This window comes from Microtus ochrogaster, chromosome 1 (assembly GCF_000317375.1).
Source record: "Microtus ochrogaster isolate Prairie Vole_2 chromosome 1, MicOch1.0, whole genome shotgun sequence".
NCBI classification, from domain to species: Eukaryota; Metazoa; Chordata; class Mammalia; order Rodentia; family Cricetidae; genus Microtus; species Microtus ochrogaster.
In genome coordinates this window covers 16,847,194-16,863,383 of record NC_022009.1, presented here as the reverse complement: position 1 = coordinate 16,863,383, position 16,190 = coordinate 16,847,194, and the positions used below count along the sequence as shown (strand labels likewise).

The 16,190-nt window shown below is 47.1% G+C and overlaps 1 protein-coding gene across 3 annotated transcripts in view; it reads right to left on the bottom strand.

The window, feature by feature from the left end:
- Plekhh1 (pleckstrin homology, MyTH4 and FERM domain containing H1) overlaps positions 1–16,190 on the bottom strand; it is a 46,326-nt gene that overhangs the window by 23,977 nt on the left and 6,159 nt on the right. For all 3 annotated transcript variants that reach the window (XM_026779736.1, XM_005343257.3, XM_013346473.2), the window contains exons 2-5: positions 13,272–13,424; positions 6,199–6,261; positions 5,082–5,231; positions 1,699–1,782 (exon numbers count right to left, since the gene is read on the bottom strand). In XM_026779736.1, coding sequence (XP_026635537.1) covers positions 1,699–1,782; positions 5,082–5,231; positions 6,199–6,261; positions 13,272–13,394 — 420 coding nt within the window. In that variant the 5' untranslated portion in view covers positions 13,395–13,424. The remainder of the gene's footprint in view (positions 1–1,698; positions 1,783–5,081; positions 5,232–6,198; positions 6,262–13,271; positions 13,425–16,190) is intronic.

Genomic DNA, 16,190 nt, shown 5'->3' with positions numbered 1-16,190 from the left:
TTTTTTGAGGCGTGAGTCTGAGTACGTAGTCCGTGCTGTCCTGGAATTTTTTTTTTTTTAATTGTGAAGTATAGCACATACACAGAAAACTGCATCTCCCTTCAGTGAAGTGTTTAAACGATTCTGAAGCTGCTACTCATATGACCGCCTTGCAAGCCGAGTCAGCAGTCTGTCGGCACCTGACGCTTCCCGATTTGTCCCTTCAGTCACTCTGTTCCCCCTTTCCACAAAAGACAACAGTTCTTCTTAGCTTACCCAACTTCTGCTTTCTGCATTTTACCACCTCAGTCTGCGTTCCTACACAGTAGTTTAGGGGGACCCACACCCCCTCTAGCTGAGTGGCTGGTTACACGGTGTGTGCTTCTCTACATCACTTTGTTCCTCTCGCTGTGCTATCTGTGAATTCTGTCCTTGGGGTGGCTGTATTTTCTATTAAGTTAAATAAGTCTGGGGCTGGAGAGATGGCTCAGAGGTTAAAAGCACTGGCTGTTCTTCTGGAAGTCCTGAGTTCAATTCCTAGCAACCACATGGTGGCTCACAACCATCTATAGTGAGATCTGGTGCCCTCTTCTGGCATCCAGGTGTACATGCAGACAGTACACTACATAATAAATAAATAAATAAATAAATAAATAAATAAATAAATAATCTTTTTTTTTTTTTAAATTAGTTAAGTATAGCACAATTTTACTGAACACTTTTCAAGCATGGGTCAGATAAGGGTTGGGGCCTAATTTATTCTGAGTTCTGTTCCCAAGAACTCACAGTCCAGTGGGTCCCTCTGTCTGTTTAGAAAGAACCAACTGTTGGCTAGTAACGGTACAGTGTCTAGTCCCAGCTTCCTAAATGCAGCTGTAGCCAGTGATGAACTACAGAATGCACGGATAGAGAGGAAGAGGAGCTGAGGGAGGAGAGAACCAGAGGTGCTTGGCGTGAACAAAGTTTCTGTCTGGGGTGAGAGGCAGCTTTGGGAATAGGTGGTAGTGATGGACACATGACATGCTGTACTTTATGTGGTTCGTATCAGCATCTGGGTACTTTATAACTGGTAAAATGGCAATGTTTATGTATTCTTTACCGCAATCTGGGGAGGGGAGACGGGGTTTCACTGCATAGCCCAGATTGGCCCCAAACTCACAGAGCTCTGCCTCTCTAATGCTGGGATTAAGGGTGTGTGCCACCACATCAAGCCTGACCACAATCCTTTTAAAAAGATTTATTTTTAGTTGTTGCTCTGAGCATGTGTGTGTCTGTGGGTGCTTGCAGAGGCCAGGGAGTTGGAGCCCCCAGAGAGCTGGAGGGACGAGCAGCTGTGAGTTGCCCAATTTAGGTTCTGGGACCCGAACTCAGTCCCTCTGCATACATGCTGTTACCCACGGGGCCATTTCTCAGCCCGTAGCTTACAATATTTTAAATAGGGAATGAAAAAGAACAAATGGCATTGTGATGTGCTAAGAAGCAGCCGAGAGGATTCTCAGAAACTTCCCAATACTAATCCCATCTTCCCAACCGCAAACCCAGTATTGGGCTAGAGGAGGCTTCAGGAAACCTGACCAAGACAAGGGAAAGGAAGGGATGAGAAGGGAAAGTGAAGCTGGCTGTGTCTGAACTCCCACCATGCAGGATTGTGGCTAAGTGAGACAGCAGTCTGGCAGAGTGGGGGCCCTGGACAGGACCTCAGGCTGACCTTCCACTCACCTCTGCTAACTTTACTGTCACCCATTCCTTGATCTTTGCAGCTTTTTCTTGAACAATTTTGGCCTCTTCAGCTCTTGTCTGTTTCTGTGAGGAGAAAGCCTTTGGTTAATTACAGCAGTCAGAAAGGGAGGAGGGCCAAGAGAAGGAACCCAGACTGGATGGGGTGATGCAGCAGAGAAAATTAACTTTTTTATGGCTTTTAAGATTCTTGGGCATGATACTGCACACTCACGATCTCAGCACCTGGGGGGCTGAGGCAGGTGGATCCCGAGATCAGATAGACTAAACAACAAAATTTTGCTAAAATAAAACTTAAAGTGGGAAGGGCTTTTTCCTACTTTAACTTAGTGGGTTCCTAAAAACCCACTGAGGAAAAAACTAAATAATAAATCCATATACCATCTTTATAAATTACCATGTGACAAGAGAAAATGGCTAAACCAACTGAACTACCAGCGGAGGGCTAGCCAGGGAGGTGTATACCACACACTCCACTACGCACGGGCTTAGGTGGACAGCAGTCGAGCACAGGTTCAAGACCAGCCTGGGCAAATAGGGAGACCCATTTACAAAACAAAACAAAAGACCTACTGGAGAAAGATCTGTAACAAAAACAACACACATACAGATGGCTAGTTACCACGAACAACCCAATAAACACACAAAACATGCAAAGGATACAAACGGGAAGTCAACAGAAAAAGGACCCACGAGAGGCTGTGAAGCCCGACCACAAGTATACAGATATATATATAGAACATCATTTCCCTCTATCAGGCTGGCTTGATAGAACCCCCGAGTATCAAGAATACTGGGAGTGATTCTCACACTCACAAACAAGGCCTCTGTGGAGACAATCAGACAACGTCTACCAGTGTTTCAAGCATACATACCCTTGGCCTAGCAGGGCCACTGCAAAGGAAGCGCTCACTGCAATGCTATTTGAGAAAGCAACACAACATAGGAACCCCAAACTTGAACCAGGCTGGGTGCCCACAAACAAGAGTGACTCGAGTAGACACGGCACAACCACAGAATGAGAGTCCCCGAGCTTTAACAGAGATCAGTGAGAGGCAGAAATGAAGCCCGGGGAAGACGGGAAATGCTGCTTCCCATTCTAGACCCTTCCGGATGGTTTGTTCTTTACCAGAACATACACTATGCTTACAATTAAAAAAATGCTAAATGAGCACAGAAGTAGTATTTCTCAAAATAATCAACAATTGAAAAGTTATTCATCTAGCCTTTAATTCCAGCACTAAGGAGCAGAGGCAGATGGACCTCTGAGTTTGAGGCTAGCCTGGTCTAGTTCTAGGACAGCCATCGCCATATAGTAAACTTCCGTCTCAAGAAAGAAAAGGTTTGCATCTATAGGCAGTGAAAACTGAGAATATAGCTCCGTGGTAGAACAGTCACTTACCATGCATAAGAGTGTAAGTTTGAGCATCAGTACTGGGGGGAAAGCTTAAAAGAACTCGAGGATAAAATGAAATGTGATTTCCGATCCTACAGGAAATTCTCTTGCTGTAAAGTATTGGGCACTAAAACCTAATCTCTCTGGCCTCGAATCTGCCCCTCTAAAGGAGAGATAAGCTATCTCCCTCCTGCTGGGCCATTCTGAGGCTGAAATAAGAGTACAGAGTTCAGTGCTTACTGCAGTTATCAGCCGTCTTAGACGAGAACTACTTCCACACCTAAAAAGCAGGGAGCACGTGGTGAGCCCTGAGTGGTTCCTCCTGTTATACTTCTAGGAAAAACTGCCTGACAGTTCTCAGACGAAAGACAGACTGCAAAGCAGAAGTCTGTGGAAAGGGCCTGGGAATGTGGGAACTTCAGGTTAGTTTGTCAGACCTTAAGAGACCTTAAAGGTCACCTAGTTCAAAGCTGGTAAACAATTGCCCTGAGGCCAAACTCAGTCCCCCCCCCCCCGTTTGTCTCCCACATATTTTTATAAATAAAGCTTTATTAGAACACAGCCATATCCACTCATTTACAGATCACCAATATTGATTTCACTCTGTGACAGCAGAACTGGGCAGTTGTAACACGGACTATATGGCCTGCAAAACAAAAACCAATTAAATTCCTTGGCCCTGTACAAAAAGCCAGCGGATACCTGACATCCTCTCAGGGAGGTCATGGTAACTGAGACCCAGGGATGAAATGTAGCCGAACAACATTCTTTCCCATCTGCTCTTTACCTATTGGTTATAATTGTAAACAAATGTTTTTCTAACCTGAGGTTAAGTCATTCTGCCCCACCAACCACTTCTTTCAACTCTGAGCTACTCAAAGAAAAAAATATCTCTAAAATCAGTGGATAAAATTCTGTCTTCTTGGACACAAGGCATCCAACTGCATAAAAGGCACATCCAGTAAGGGGATGTTCAAGGGAATACTGACAATTACCCACAATGACTGGAAGGAGGGGCTTGGGTCAGCTGAGACCTTTACAGAGAATGCACATGTAGATATGTCGGCCTCCCGACCCTACCCCTGGGCTTGTGGCTGGGGATGGATGGGGATGGAGATGTCACCAGAGGAAAGCTGGGCAGATGAAGCCAGGGACGAGGATGGAACCAGGATGGGAAAGACATGATAGCATGTGTCCATCATCCCAGCACTTGGAAAATAGAGGCAGGAAGACAAGAGGTCAAAGCCAGCCCGGGTTGCATGATGGCGGTAATAAGACTATAAAGGGGAGGAAGTGTGGGCACAGGAAGTAGCAGAAGGGCCAGAGGGGTTCTGGAGTCCCTAGAAGCAGGAATGCTAACTTGATGCATTACTGGACAGTGGTCTGTGAGGCTCCCTTGAAGTTGTGAGAAATCTCCATTTTCAGAAGCAACCTAGTCTCTGCCTACTCAGGTTCATTGAGAAACTTTGACTAACCAGCAGACCAAGGCTGACTATCCAGTCCTATGCTGTTTCAGTCACACTACAGCCAGGTATCAAGTAGCACATGCTGGCCTGGCACAAGGCCACCACAGAGAAGGAAGAGATCTCCTTACCGGGCCCAACCACGTGTTTGATATTATACACGGATACCTAGGGGTAATTAACTCCCAAACCTCGGAGGTTTCATAACCTCTATTGTTTGAAGCTGTAAAATGAGAGTCAGTGAGTCAGGCAATTTCCTCAGAGTATCAAGCAGAGGTGACGTTCTCCTCCAGATCAGCCTGCCTCCAGGGTCTGCTTCCTCTACCTTCCCTGAGCTTCTGATGAACGGATGTGAAGAAGACACTAATGATCCCCATGTAAGAGAACAGTCTCATGAAAAAGTGAGTTCCCTATCACTCGGGGCTCATGCACAGGGTTGGAGACACTGAGGCCAACTGGTCCAGATGCTGAGAGGGGAAACAGCTCTGCCTCACGTTAGTTCCTACCTGCTTCTCCAGCTGTGCCTCCAGCTGACTGATGAGCTCATCTTTGCTCTGCAAGGCCTTCAGCAGTTCTTGGTACTTTTGGTGCAAGCTACCTGTGGAGTCCACATTCTTCAGACTGGACAGCTTGATCTTCTCTTCCATCACACTCACCTGAAAAGTATCAACAAGTCTTCCTAAGGTCTCAGATCACCATGTAGTGTGTGCAATGGAGTGGGCTAACCCCTTGATGCTTCAGAATATGCCTCTTAGGCCCTTGCCCAGGGTAATCTAGACCAATTAATGATGCAACCATTGATGCTTTTATCTGAGCAAAAGAAGGGATCGACAACAGAGAAACTCATTTTGGCTGCTCTGAAAAGACCAGCTACATCCTAGGCCTTGTCTTTGTGGGGTGGGGCAGAGGGTTGATGTTAGGAAGGAGCTGAGCAGTTGGATTCGGGAGGACATCTGCTCCCACTCCACGGGGGCAAAGATGCTACCCCCAGGACATCCACGTGTTTCCCTACGTTCCCTAACCCTCTTAGAATTAGACAGGACCATGCCATTCATCTGACCAAAGGGCTGTAGTAGAAACAATACATCATTTCTGGGCTAAAGAGTTGACAATTTTGTTGTTTTGAGGCAAGGCTTTTCTATGTAGCCCTGAATGACTTGAACTAGCTGTACTGGTCTCAAGTATTTGAAATCTGGTACATGGGTAACCAGCAAATTCTCTCCAGTGAAAATCAACAAGGCTGTGTGTTCCAGGCAGGGGTGTCCAAACATTGTAACATGACAGTGTCACCTACAAATCTGTTGTGCTGGGATGCATGTGGAGCCCATAGGTTGTGTGTGCCTGTGTAACCAGCTAGACAGTGGAACCTCTTTGGGCCTGGATTCCCGAATCACAGTGGAAGCTGACTCTGTGGTTAATCCTAATGGAAGTGTACCAGGTATGAGGACTAAATACGATAAAACACAGACTACAGATTCAATTTGTTCCTATAGCACGGCCAGGTTGGACTAATACACCCACTCACGACAAAAAGCCTACCCAAAGATCCCTCATTAGCACAGAAAGCTCTGTGGGAAGACCATTGTCCCTAGTGCTCTCCCACCGCCCACCATGCCCAGTTACCTGAGTCTCTGCATCCTCTGCTCTCTGCTCAGCCTCCAGCAGCCTCTGCTCCAGTTCCTGCATCTGTGAAGTCAGAGCCGGAGGGGCGGTATTAGTACCAAGCCCTGACGATGAAAGTGGCATCAGGGTACTCAAGTACACAGACACCACAAGGCCACACTTCACCCGGATATCAGGGTAAAGATTGTCACGGCAATTCTCAGCTCTCTGGTCCCAAGTTTACCGAGCAGATGGAGGGTCACTGCTGTCTTCATCACTGTGGGACAACAGTCCCTTGTATAGGATGTCACTGTCATTCTCCCTGAACACCACTGCCCCAAACCTGCCTTAGTCTCTTGTGCCTCTTTCCTCTCTACACTGGGTGATGGGTAGGGCCACAGTGCTGTCTGCCCATGTACCCAGCAGGGATCACACTCCTATACAGGCCTACCTTTTGCCACTGGCAAGACAGCGCTCCTTCCACCCCAAGTATCTACCAGCTGGAGGAAAATGGCGCTCATGAGTCTCCTCTTGATTGATTTCATTAATTAAAAAAAAAAATAGAAAAATGCCAGGCATTGTGGCTGTGGCTTTTAGTCCCAGCACTTGGGAGGCAGAGGCAAGTGAATTTCTGTGAGTTCACGGACAGTCTGACCAGCTAAGACCAGCTAGAGCTATATAGTAAGATCCTGGGGGGAGAGGGGTAAAGAAACAGAAAAAAGATACTTGAGTATTTGTATGCTTGTGTATGAGCTGGGGATCAAATAAAATCTGGGGTCATGATGATCCAGTAACCCCTATACTTAAAATAATTCTAGCTAAGTAGGTAAAAGCATTTGCTGTGTAAGCAATTCCATCTCTGGAAACAGACGTAGTGGTTTGCATATGTAATCTCGGCACTTCTACCATGAGATGGGGTATGACAGGAGGCAGAGACAGAACTGGCAGGGAATGAGCCAACTAGTGGTGGCATCAAGAGGAGGGTAAGAACCAATTCCTGAAAGTTGTCCTCTGACTGCCACGCACACTAATAAAATGAAGTTTTAAACTTCTATCTAGCACAGAGTGTAGCAGTGTACACTTGCAATAACAGCCCCAAGAGATGGAGACAGAAAGATTAAGAAACACAAGATGAGCACAGAGAAAATTCCTGACAGCTTGGGCCACATAAGCCCATGTCCAAAAAGAAGTAAAGAGAGACAGAGACAGACAAACAGACAACATATACAAGGCCAGCCAGATGACTTAACAGATGAAGGACTCTTGCTATGCCTGATGGCCTAAGTTAAATCTCAAAACCCATAAAGGTCAAAGGAGAGAGTTAGCTCCAGAGTTGACCTTTGACCTCCACATGTGCCAGGACATGCGTGCCTACACGAACACACCATGCATGCACATTTAAAAAATTAATTAAAAGAACCTGCCTACTTCGCTGGCTGGAGATGTAGTACTGTGGTCCACTTGCCTAGCATGTGCAAGGCTCTGGATGCACACAGTCCCAGAACCATAAAAGACAGGGGTTAGGGAGAGTCTAGCTCCCTGCCAGGAGAGGCATAGTGTTTAGGTCTTTTTTTGAAACAGGGTCTCTCTACATAACCCTGGCTGCCCTGAAACTCTCTGTAGACCAGGTGGATCTCCACCTTACACAGAGATCTGGCTGCCTTTGCCACCTGAGTGCTGGGGTTAAAGGCATGCACCACGACACTTGGCTAATTCTGGAATCTTATTCAGGGGCTCATCAGGGACCAGATCTAAACTGCAGCCTTTGGAACAGGTCGTGGCCTACAGGGCACCCCTTTGCAGCTCCACAAGCTCAGAGCTTAGCAGGTGGAGGATAGGTTTTCCCTCAAGTGACCCCTCTATGTGCTGCATAAACCACTTACGCAAAGGACAAATTTTCATGGCTGACTCTCATATCAAGGGTCCTGTGCCTCTCCTGAGATAATGCCAGACATTTCCCCTCCATCCATCCCTACCCATCCATCTGAAACATACCCATGTCCTCTCTGTACCTGGATAGAATCAGCGTCCCTACTTCCTTAGCTCTAGTCCTCACCTCACTGTTCACTGGAGATTCGACTTCTCTTGATATTCAACCTTCTCTCCCATGGCCTAGATCCTGGCTTGATATTACCAGGCAGTCAGCAAGTCCCTGTGCCTTTTCATGGGCCTACCTCAGCTGCAATCCCACTTTCCTTGAGCACAGATGGAAAGGGAAGGGAAGGAGCCCCCTTAGTGTGGGACAGGGGATGTTACACCAGAGCCACAAGTCATGTTTAAGGACCTGAGGATCTTTTTTCTGAGGTTGTCCTTCCCTTATCCATTTGTCCATCTTTTCTAGGATTAAGAATACTTTCTAGGGGGGCTGGGGAGATGGCTCAGTGGTTAACAGCACTGACTGTTCTTCCAAAGTATCCAGGTTCAATTCCCAGCACCCACATGACAGCTCACAACTGTCTGTAACTCCAGTTCCAGGGGATCCAATTCCCATTCCTGACTTCTGCAGGCAGACACACATACACATAAAAATAAAACAAAATGTAAAAGAGCTTTTCGTTTGGTTCGGTTTGTGAGATAGGGCATCTACCTACGTAGCCCAGGCTGTCCTCAAGCTCACGATCCTCCTGCCTCAGCCTCCTGAGTGCTGAGATTAAAGGTGCATGACCACACTGAAAGCTGTTTAAGAAGAAAAGCACGATGCCTACCCATGCTTCTCCTGCTATACCCATCAATTACCAACGCTGGCCTTGAATGTAGAGACATTTTCAATGCTCCTGTTTTTATGAAAACAGATTCTCCCCATCGCGGCTGGACTGCTGGCAGGTGTAATCAAGCTGACATCGATTCTCCTTTCCCTGAACGCTCTCCCTGGAGCAGTAGCGGATGTGACTTCTCCACACAGCCTCTAGGACACACACCTGGAGCTGTGAGATCTGGCTCCGGGGATAGGCCACCCTTTCTCTGGGCTCTGCTCTTCCTCTCGAGGGTTCCCTAAGACCATGTCCTCAACTCTCCTCTCAGCGTGTGGGTCTGTAGTGACGTGCCAGCCAAGGAGGTGTCAGGTTTATGCAGCTGTCAAGGATCTGCTTTCACCAGCTGCAGTTAAGAGTCATAAGCTCCCTAGAACTTGGCCGTAGCAACCTGATGAAAAGCACTTGGCACCAGTCTGGTATTCAACTCCCCATGTCCACAGATACTTGCGACACGTGGCAACACTGTGAAATACCAGCCCCACGGCAGCAGGAGCAGCAGGACATCTCCTACACCCAAGCACAGCACTGCCATGCCAAAGGGTTACCTGAGCTAAGAACCACTTCACCCTGGGTCTCCACTGTCCCTTTGAAAAGGGCGGGGGGGGGGGAGCTCAAGCCAGCTGTGGTGGTATCTGTCTATAATGCTAGCACTTGGGAAATGGTGGCAGAAGAATCAGGAGTTCAAGGTTATCCTTGGCTACTCAGATGTTTAAAGTCAGCCTGAGCTCAGTGAGACTGTTTAAAAACAAACCCCCAAAAGCTGGGGGTATCACTCAAGAGAATAAAGCACTGTTTACCATGTACAAAGCCCTGGGCTCGATTCCCAGCATGCCAAAAGTGAGTGTCAACATTCTTACTACTACCTTTTATCCACTGGATAAAAGAGCAGAGGTGAAGCCAAGGTTTCAGAGCCTAGCTGATGCCCTCATGTGGCTTTAGAACAAGGCATCAGTCTTCTGAGTACAGTGGTTTCAGGTGGACATTAGCGCCTGACTAGAACATCTCCCAGTTTTCATACATCAAACTACTGTATATTTATATATACACATTATATATGAATATATAAGTATATATACATCAAACGACTATATGCTTATATATAATACGTATATATATAATACGTATATATAAGCATATAGCCGTTTGATGTATATATACTTAGATATACTGATATATACATATATAATGTGTATATATAAATATACCGTAGTTTGGGGTGTATATATATATGTGTGTGTGTCTCCTATGAGTAATATATTTAGATTTACTTCTACCATTTTGGCCTTTCTATATACTCTTTCCTCTTCTGTTTGTTTTTTGAGAGAAGGTCTCATGTAATTCGAACTTGACCTGACCCTTGTGCTTCTACCTCATGGGTGCTGGGATTACAGGCATGCACTACCATACCTGGCTTATAGCCCCTTTTCTATACTTTTCCTATTTGTAGCCTTTAATTTCAATTCCTCATTGTGGTGATCTGAAAGTTAATGTATAACCTAGTTTTATTCATTATCACGTTCATTATTCTAGACTCAAAGACAGCTGACTACTGAGGACGTAACTTGGTGGCAGAGTGCTTGTCTAGCATGCATGAGGTCCTGAGCCACACTATTAAATAGTTAAGACAGAAGACAGTGATGCTCAAGTTTTTTATCCTGTTCTCATTCCTTCTGCCTTCTGAATCTGTGGCTTCACCTCTCTTATCAAGTTTGGGATGTTTTTAGTCATAATTTTCTCAAATAATCCCTCTCCTTCATGTCCTTCTCCAAGGCCATTATAGAGCAGAATTTGGAACAGGCTCGTGGTCCTGGCACTCACATATTGCTGTGTCTTTCTTTTTCTGTGTTGTCTTCCTAGAGGTTTCCCTGGTGGGCTCTGCCCGTTCCTATCTTCTGGGCAGAGCACTTCCATGCATAAGGCTCTACGTTTGATCCCTAGTAACAGACACAGCCTATCTTACAGTGCCAGCCTGATGTTCAATCTATCCACTGAAAAACCCATCCCAAGGAGAACACTTTCTCAAAGGTCTATCTGGTTTTCAAGCCTGCCTGGTCCTTTTGGATACTGTATTGTTCTTGTCTCAGGTTTTCAATTTCTTTATTCTGTTATCAGTAGTTTTTAATGAATTAATTTAAGTCTCTTGTCCATGGGTCTATCATTAGAAGACCAATTATTTCTTGTGTATGTGAATTCCCACTAACTATAGACCACCCGCTCCCCCCAGGCACTAGTCATTTTGGGTAACACATCCATCTTCACAAAGGTTCATTTTGATTCCTTGGGGCTCCTGGGTGGTCTGGATTAAAGTCTTGTTCCTCCAAAGAAACTGTGAGTCTATTCCTACAAGTTTCTCCTGTGTGTGCCCCCCCTGCCCGACCCAGAACTCAGGTTCTTAAATCAGCTTTATAAATCTAACGGTAAATGACTGTTCTTCCCAGAGCCTCAAGTCTGAGAAGCTGTGGCCATCTCTTGGTACTGGGGGGCTGATTCTCTTACCTTTATCTACCTTGTTATTTCTAAGCAGTCCGGATTACACAGGATACTCAGTTTTGTCTGACTCCACAGATGTAAAACCTCCAACCTGAAACCTTACGTGACGAAGGGGAGACTTACCCCACCTCACTCAGGGCTTGAAGGGAGCACCTCTGCCTTGTCCCTCTTTCCTCCCTGGGGAGGCCTCTTGCTCTCCTCAGGTTAGAGTCCGTTCCCCCTCAGGGTTCCTACCGTGCTCTATTGAGGGTTCTCCCTTTGTCTTGTTTCTCTGTGCTGGTGTCTCCTTCAGAAGTCTTCCCGTGTTCCATTGCACTTAGCTGAGTGTAACCCAGTCACCTTCCCTTTCCCTTGTCCTCTCCCCAAATGCCACAGCCTAAGGCAAGGTCCTCAGACTACAGTGACAAAACCATTTTCTAGCAGCCCGTTAGCCACAGATTACTAAAGCACCCCGGAGATTTAGAACAAGAGGACTAGAGAGACCCACGAACAGCCGTTCTAAGCAAGCAACCCCCCCAGATGATTGTGGCCAAGTGGTTCTGACCACACCAACCTTAGACCTGCAACCCTCTCCCTCAGGAGCCTAAAGTCTTAACAGCCCACTGGCAGTACCTGGCTGGCACCCACAGGAACCCTATGCTGTCTGAACTAAGAAAGTGATGCCAATAGACCCAAGGTTCACGAATTCAAGTCCAAGCTAGTCCGAGGCCACACCTCAGCCACGGGAATGCCGAAAGTGACACCGCTGACTGGCCTTCCCACACTTCAGGGTTCAGGACTGTCAGATGGCCAGGTCATGGGTTCCGTTCTTCCCAGCTTTACTAATCAAGGTTTGGACCTTACCTAAAAGGGTGAGCTGAACTTTACCTTTGTACTAAGAAAGCTTTAGCTAAGCACACTGATACTGTAATCAGAAGCGCCAGGAGAAGGGGTGACTCACTCACCCGTTGTGTTCCTGCACAAATATATTGTAACTGCAGGTTTCCACTCCCTAAATGAGAGTTAGCCACTTGAATGGTATCTTCCCAGAGAAATGTGACCAAAGAGGCGAGTTGCGCAGACCAACCGACCTGAGCATATAAAGATAACACCTGTTCTCATTACTTAGCGCCCCCACCCTCCCGTAAGCCATTAGATGCCAGTCTCAAAATGACCCAGAGGTGGAAGTTCACAGAGCCAGACAGGTGGAGAGCCAGACAGGGCTGACTCCAAAGCTTATCTGTTGTCCCTAGAAAATCAGGCACTTTACTGAAGCTCATCGGCTTATAGGGGATGGACGAGGAGGGTGGAGATTTTTACTGTGCTCCTAAAAAAAAAAAAAATCATCCAGCCCACAAAGAGAATGAAATTGTTAGCCATAGGAGCAATAGTAAAAGAAGTAACGGTGGAGATGGGGAGCCAGGAGGGATCAAAGTGACAGAGGACCAGGATGGTTGTATCATTTTTTAAAAATTTTAATAGTTTGTTTCTGACAGGGTCTCACTATGTTGCCCAGGTGGGCCTCAAATTCCAGGAGTGGCCTTGATCTCACAGAGCCCTGCCTGCTTTTGCCTCCTGAGTGCTGGTATTTAGATTGTGCCGCACCATCATACCCAGCTTGACTGTATCATCCCATCCTTTAGTGTGTGGCACTTGGGGTGGCCGAGTCAGGAGAAATGTCGGATGAAAGCTTAGTGAATAAAAAAACAAAAACAAAAACAAAAAAACCTACTTTTCATTTTCCATAAAAAACATGGCAAAGTCTTAATGGGAGTTCACTTTCCCCAACTTGCCCTCTCAACTCTGAACTTGACATTGGCTACTGGCCCCAGCCCTGGTGTGAGGGAACTTCCTGCTCCCCAGGGGACTCACCTTGTCAGCCAGCAGCTCCCTTATCTTGCTGGCCTGCAGGCGGAATCGGAACAGCTGAGTCTCTAGGGAAAGGCAGCGCTTCTGCCAGTCGATGCTGGCCACCTCCATCTTGACTTCTGCCATTGCTGGAGTCCAGGTATTCCCGGGAGCACACTGAGAAAGGGGAGGTGGAGAGTGAGGAGGGGGAATGAGAGGGAAGGGGGAAGGGCAGAGAAAGCAGGGTGTGGAAAAGAGGTGGATCCCTCTTCTCTCAGCCCAGGGTGTCCAGCCGCAGGACCAGGAGGCGTAACCACGCCCGAACAAACCTGAGACACCTTCAGAAGAACCTGGTTTCCTTCTCTTTTTGTGGCAGTTTTAATGTAGTTCATCTCATCTTAGGAAGAGTTTCTCTTGGGCTTTAAATCCTCTTAATTAGCATACAGAGCATTAGGTTTTACTGTGGCATTTTCAAATAGAAATGGTTTTCGTCGACCCGCAGCCCCCACTTGGAGTCCCAGGCACTTCTTCCCGTCCCGTCACCTGCACACTATGGCCCCTCCCTGCCTCAACACCTTCCTTCCTTTCCTGTTCCCGGTCTAGTTTCACAACCCTTGCTGGAACTCCTTCCCTGGGGAGATGTAAACAAACGCCAGCCCCCTCCTTCGAGGGCACCAACAACAAACCGAAGATAATTGCACCAAAGGCCAACTTGGGAAACCAGGGAATTTATCAGGCTTACCCAGAGCAGGAGTAAAGGGGTGCTTACAGGAATGTGGGCCACCACAAAGTAATCGTACCCCCAGCATGGGTGACAACGTCCCCATAGCTGCACAGAGGCTTCTCCTCAGTCCAATTTCCATTCCTGTCTACATACGCTAGCACCACAAGGCGTGCGAGATGAGGACATAATTACATGCAACTGTCCAGGAGGTGAGACGAGACCTTCAGGAATCTCAGGGGGGGGGGGCGAGGACCCTCCCCAGCCCTCCTTCCGTGGGGGAATGTCAACAGTCAGCAGCCCCATCCTGGGGGGTCACCTGCAAACAGTCACAGCTGATGGGATGAAAAGTGGCCCTTAAACTTGGATGACAGCACTCTACAGTAACAGCCTACTATACCCACGTGTGCTCAAAACCTACTCACACACACAGACGCTGAAAGCTAAGATCCACGTGTGAGAAGCCTTTCTGAGTCTAGGTCAAGGTCACCTTACTTAATATAGTAATATCCAGATCTATCAATATTTCTACAAATTTGCATAATCACATTTTTATCTATAGCTGAGCAAAACTCCACTTGGCATGAGTCCCATTTTCACTGTCCACTCAACGTTCAGGCTGGTCCCATTTCCTTGGTATTAGAAACAGTACAATGAGGAACACGGATGAGCAAGTGTCTCTGTGGTAGGACATGAAGTCTCCTGGGAATGTGCCCAGGAGTAGTGTGGCTGGGTCATCTGGAAGTTCTATTTTTAATGTTTATTACACTTTAACATATGACCTGACTGTAATTCACGGTGCTCATATACTTCAGGGTGTGCAGCCATCCACGAGAGCAGGTTGTCCCTACCAGGGGCCACACCCTCAAAGAAAACTGTCCCTAGCTCCTCAGTGAGGGGCGGAGGTCAGTGAACTCCTGCTGTGATTTCTACATCCCATTAGTTCATATTTACATTCCTATTAGCGGTGGCTAATGGTCCCTCTTGCCCCGCAACCTCCCCAGCATTGCTGCCACCCGGCTTTCTTGACGAGAGCTCTTCCAACTGGGGCAAGAGGGGAAACCTAGGGCTCTCTTGTTTTTCACTTAATTGTCTACTCAACTGCCATGCTGTCGGATACCATCCTAGGCTCTGCAGACAAGAAAGCAGAAGTCTCTGCCTTGAAGTTTTCCACTGCCATGTGGATAAATAGGTGCAGGGAAAGGGGCTGAGTATAGGGGTGGGGGGCCTTGGTGTTTAGGTAAACCTTAAAGTGAAAAACAGATTCCTCCAAAGTCGCACAGCCAACTGGAGACAGAGCTCTGGCTCCCACCTTCGTCCTGACTCTCGATCTCTGTGTCTGTTAGGTGGGCTGAGGGCAGACTGGAAATAAGCTTTGGGTTTCGTTGACACTTTGCTGTTTAGGTGAGATCTTGCCAAATGTCATCAGTTCACCCTGACTGAGACCAAACTCTCGTTCTCCCAACCCCTTCTGGTCTCGAAAGACGCAAGCCAGACTTCTAGATGTCTTGTTCCAGCCTCTGGTGATAGCTGCCTTTCACAAGCCCAGCCAGGGGAATTTACCCAGATGCCTCCAACCTGTAGTTTAGACCATAAGAACTGGCTCTAGGATGAGAAAAGAAGCAGGCGTGAGTGTGCCTGAGCCTGGGGGCAGAGGCCAGGGGCAAGCAGGGGAGAAAGCGGGAAGACATGATAAGCATCAGGACTTGTCTTCTCCAGGCCACCATTGGTACTCTCAGCAGCAAGCAGAAACAAGGCCTGGCCAAACCCTGAGAAACCGCCACCTGCAACACCAGGTCGACAGGGTGAGCAGGGTGGTGGACATGCATGTGGTGCAGACACACATGCAGGCAAAACACCCATACACATAGAAGTTAAAGAAAACAGTGGCAATTGTGACACGAACACGAGCACACGAATGCGCGTAAAAACCACGAGGCCGTAAATTTGAAAAGGATTATGTGAGGATACGTGGGAGAGTTTGGAGGGAATAAAGAGAAGACGGAAATGATATAATTATAATTTCAAAGTATTTTTTAAATTATTTAAAAAATAGTAACAAGTGTGTGTATGTCTGTGTTTGTTGCCGTGACTTGAACCTAGGGACTCATGCGTGCTAAGTGCCCACCCACCCAAGCCCTGACTGCTGATGGTTTGGGAAGCTGAATAGTAAGCCTGTGGAAGTTTGTCACACTGAATAGTAAGCCTGTGGAAGTTTGTCA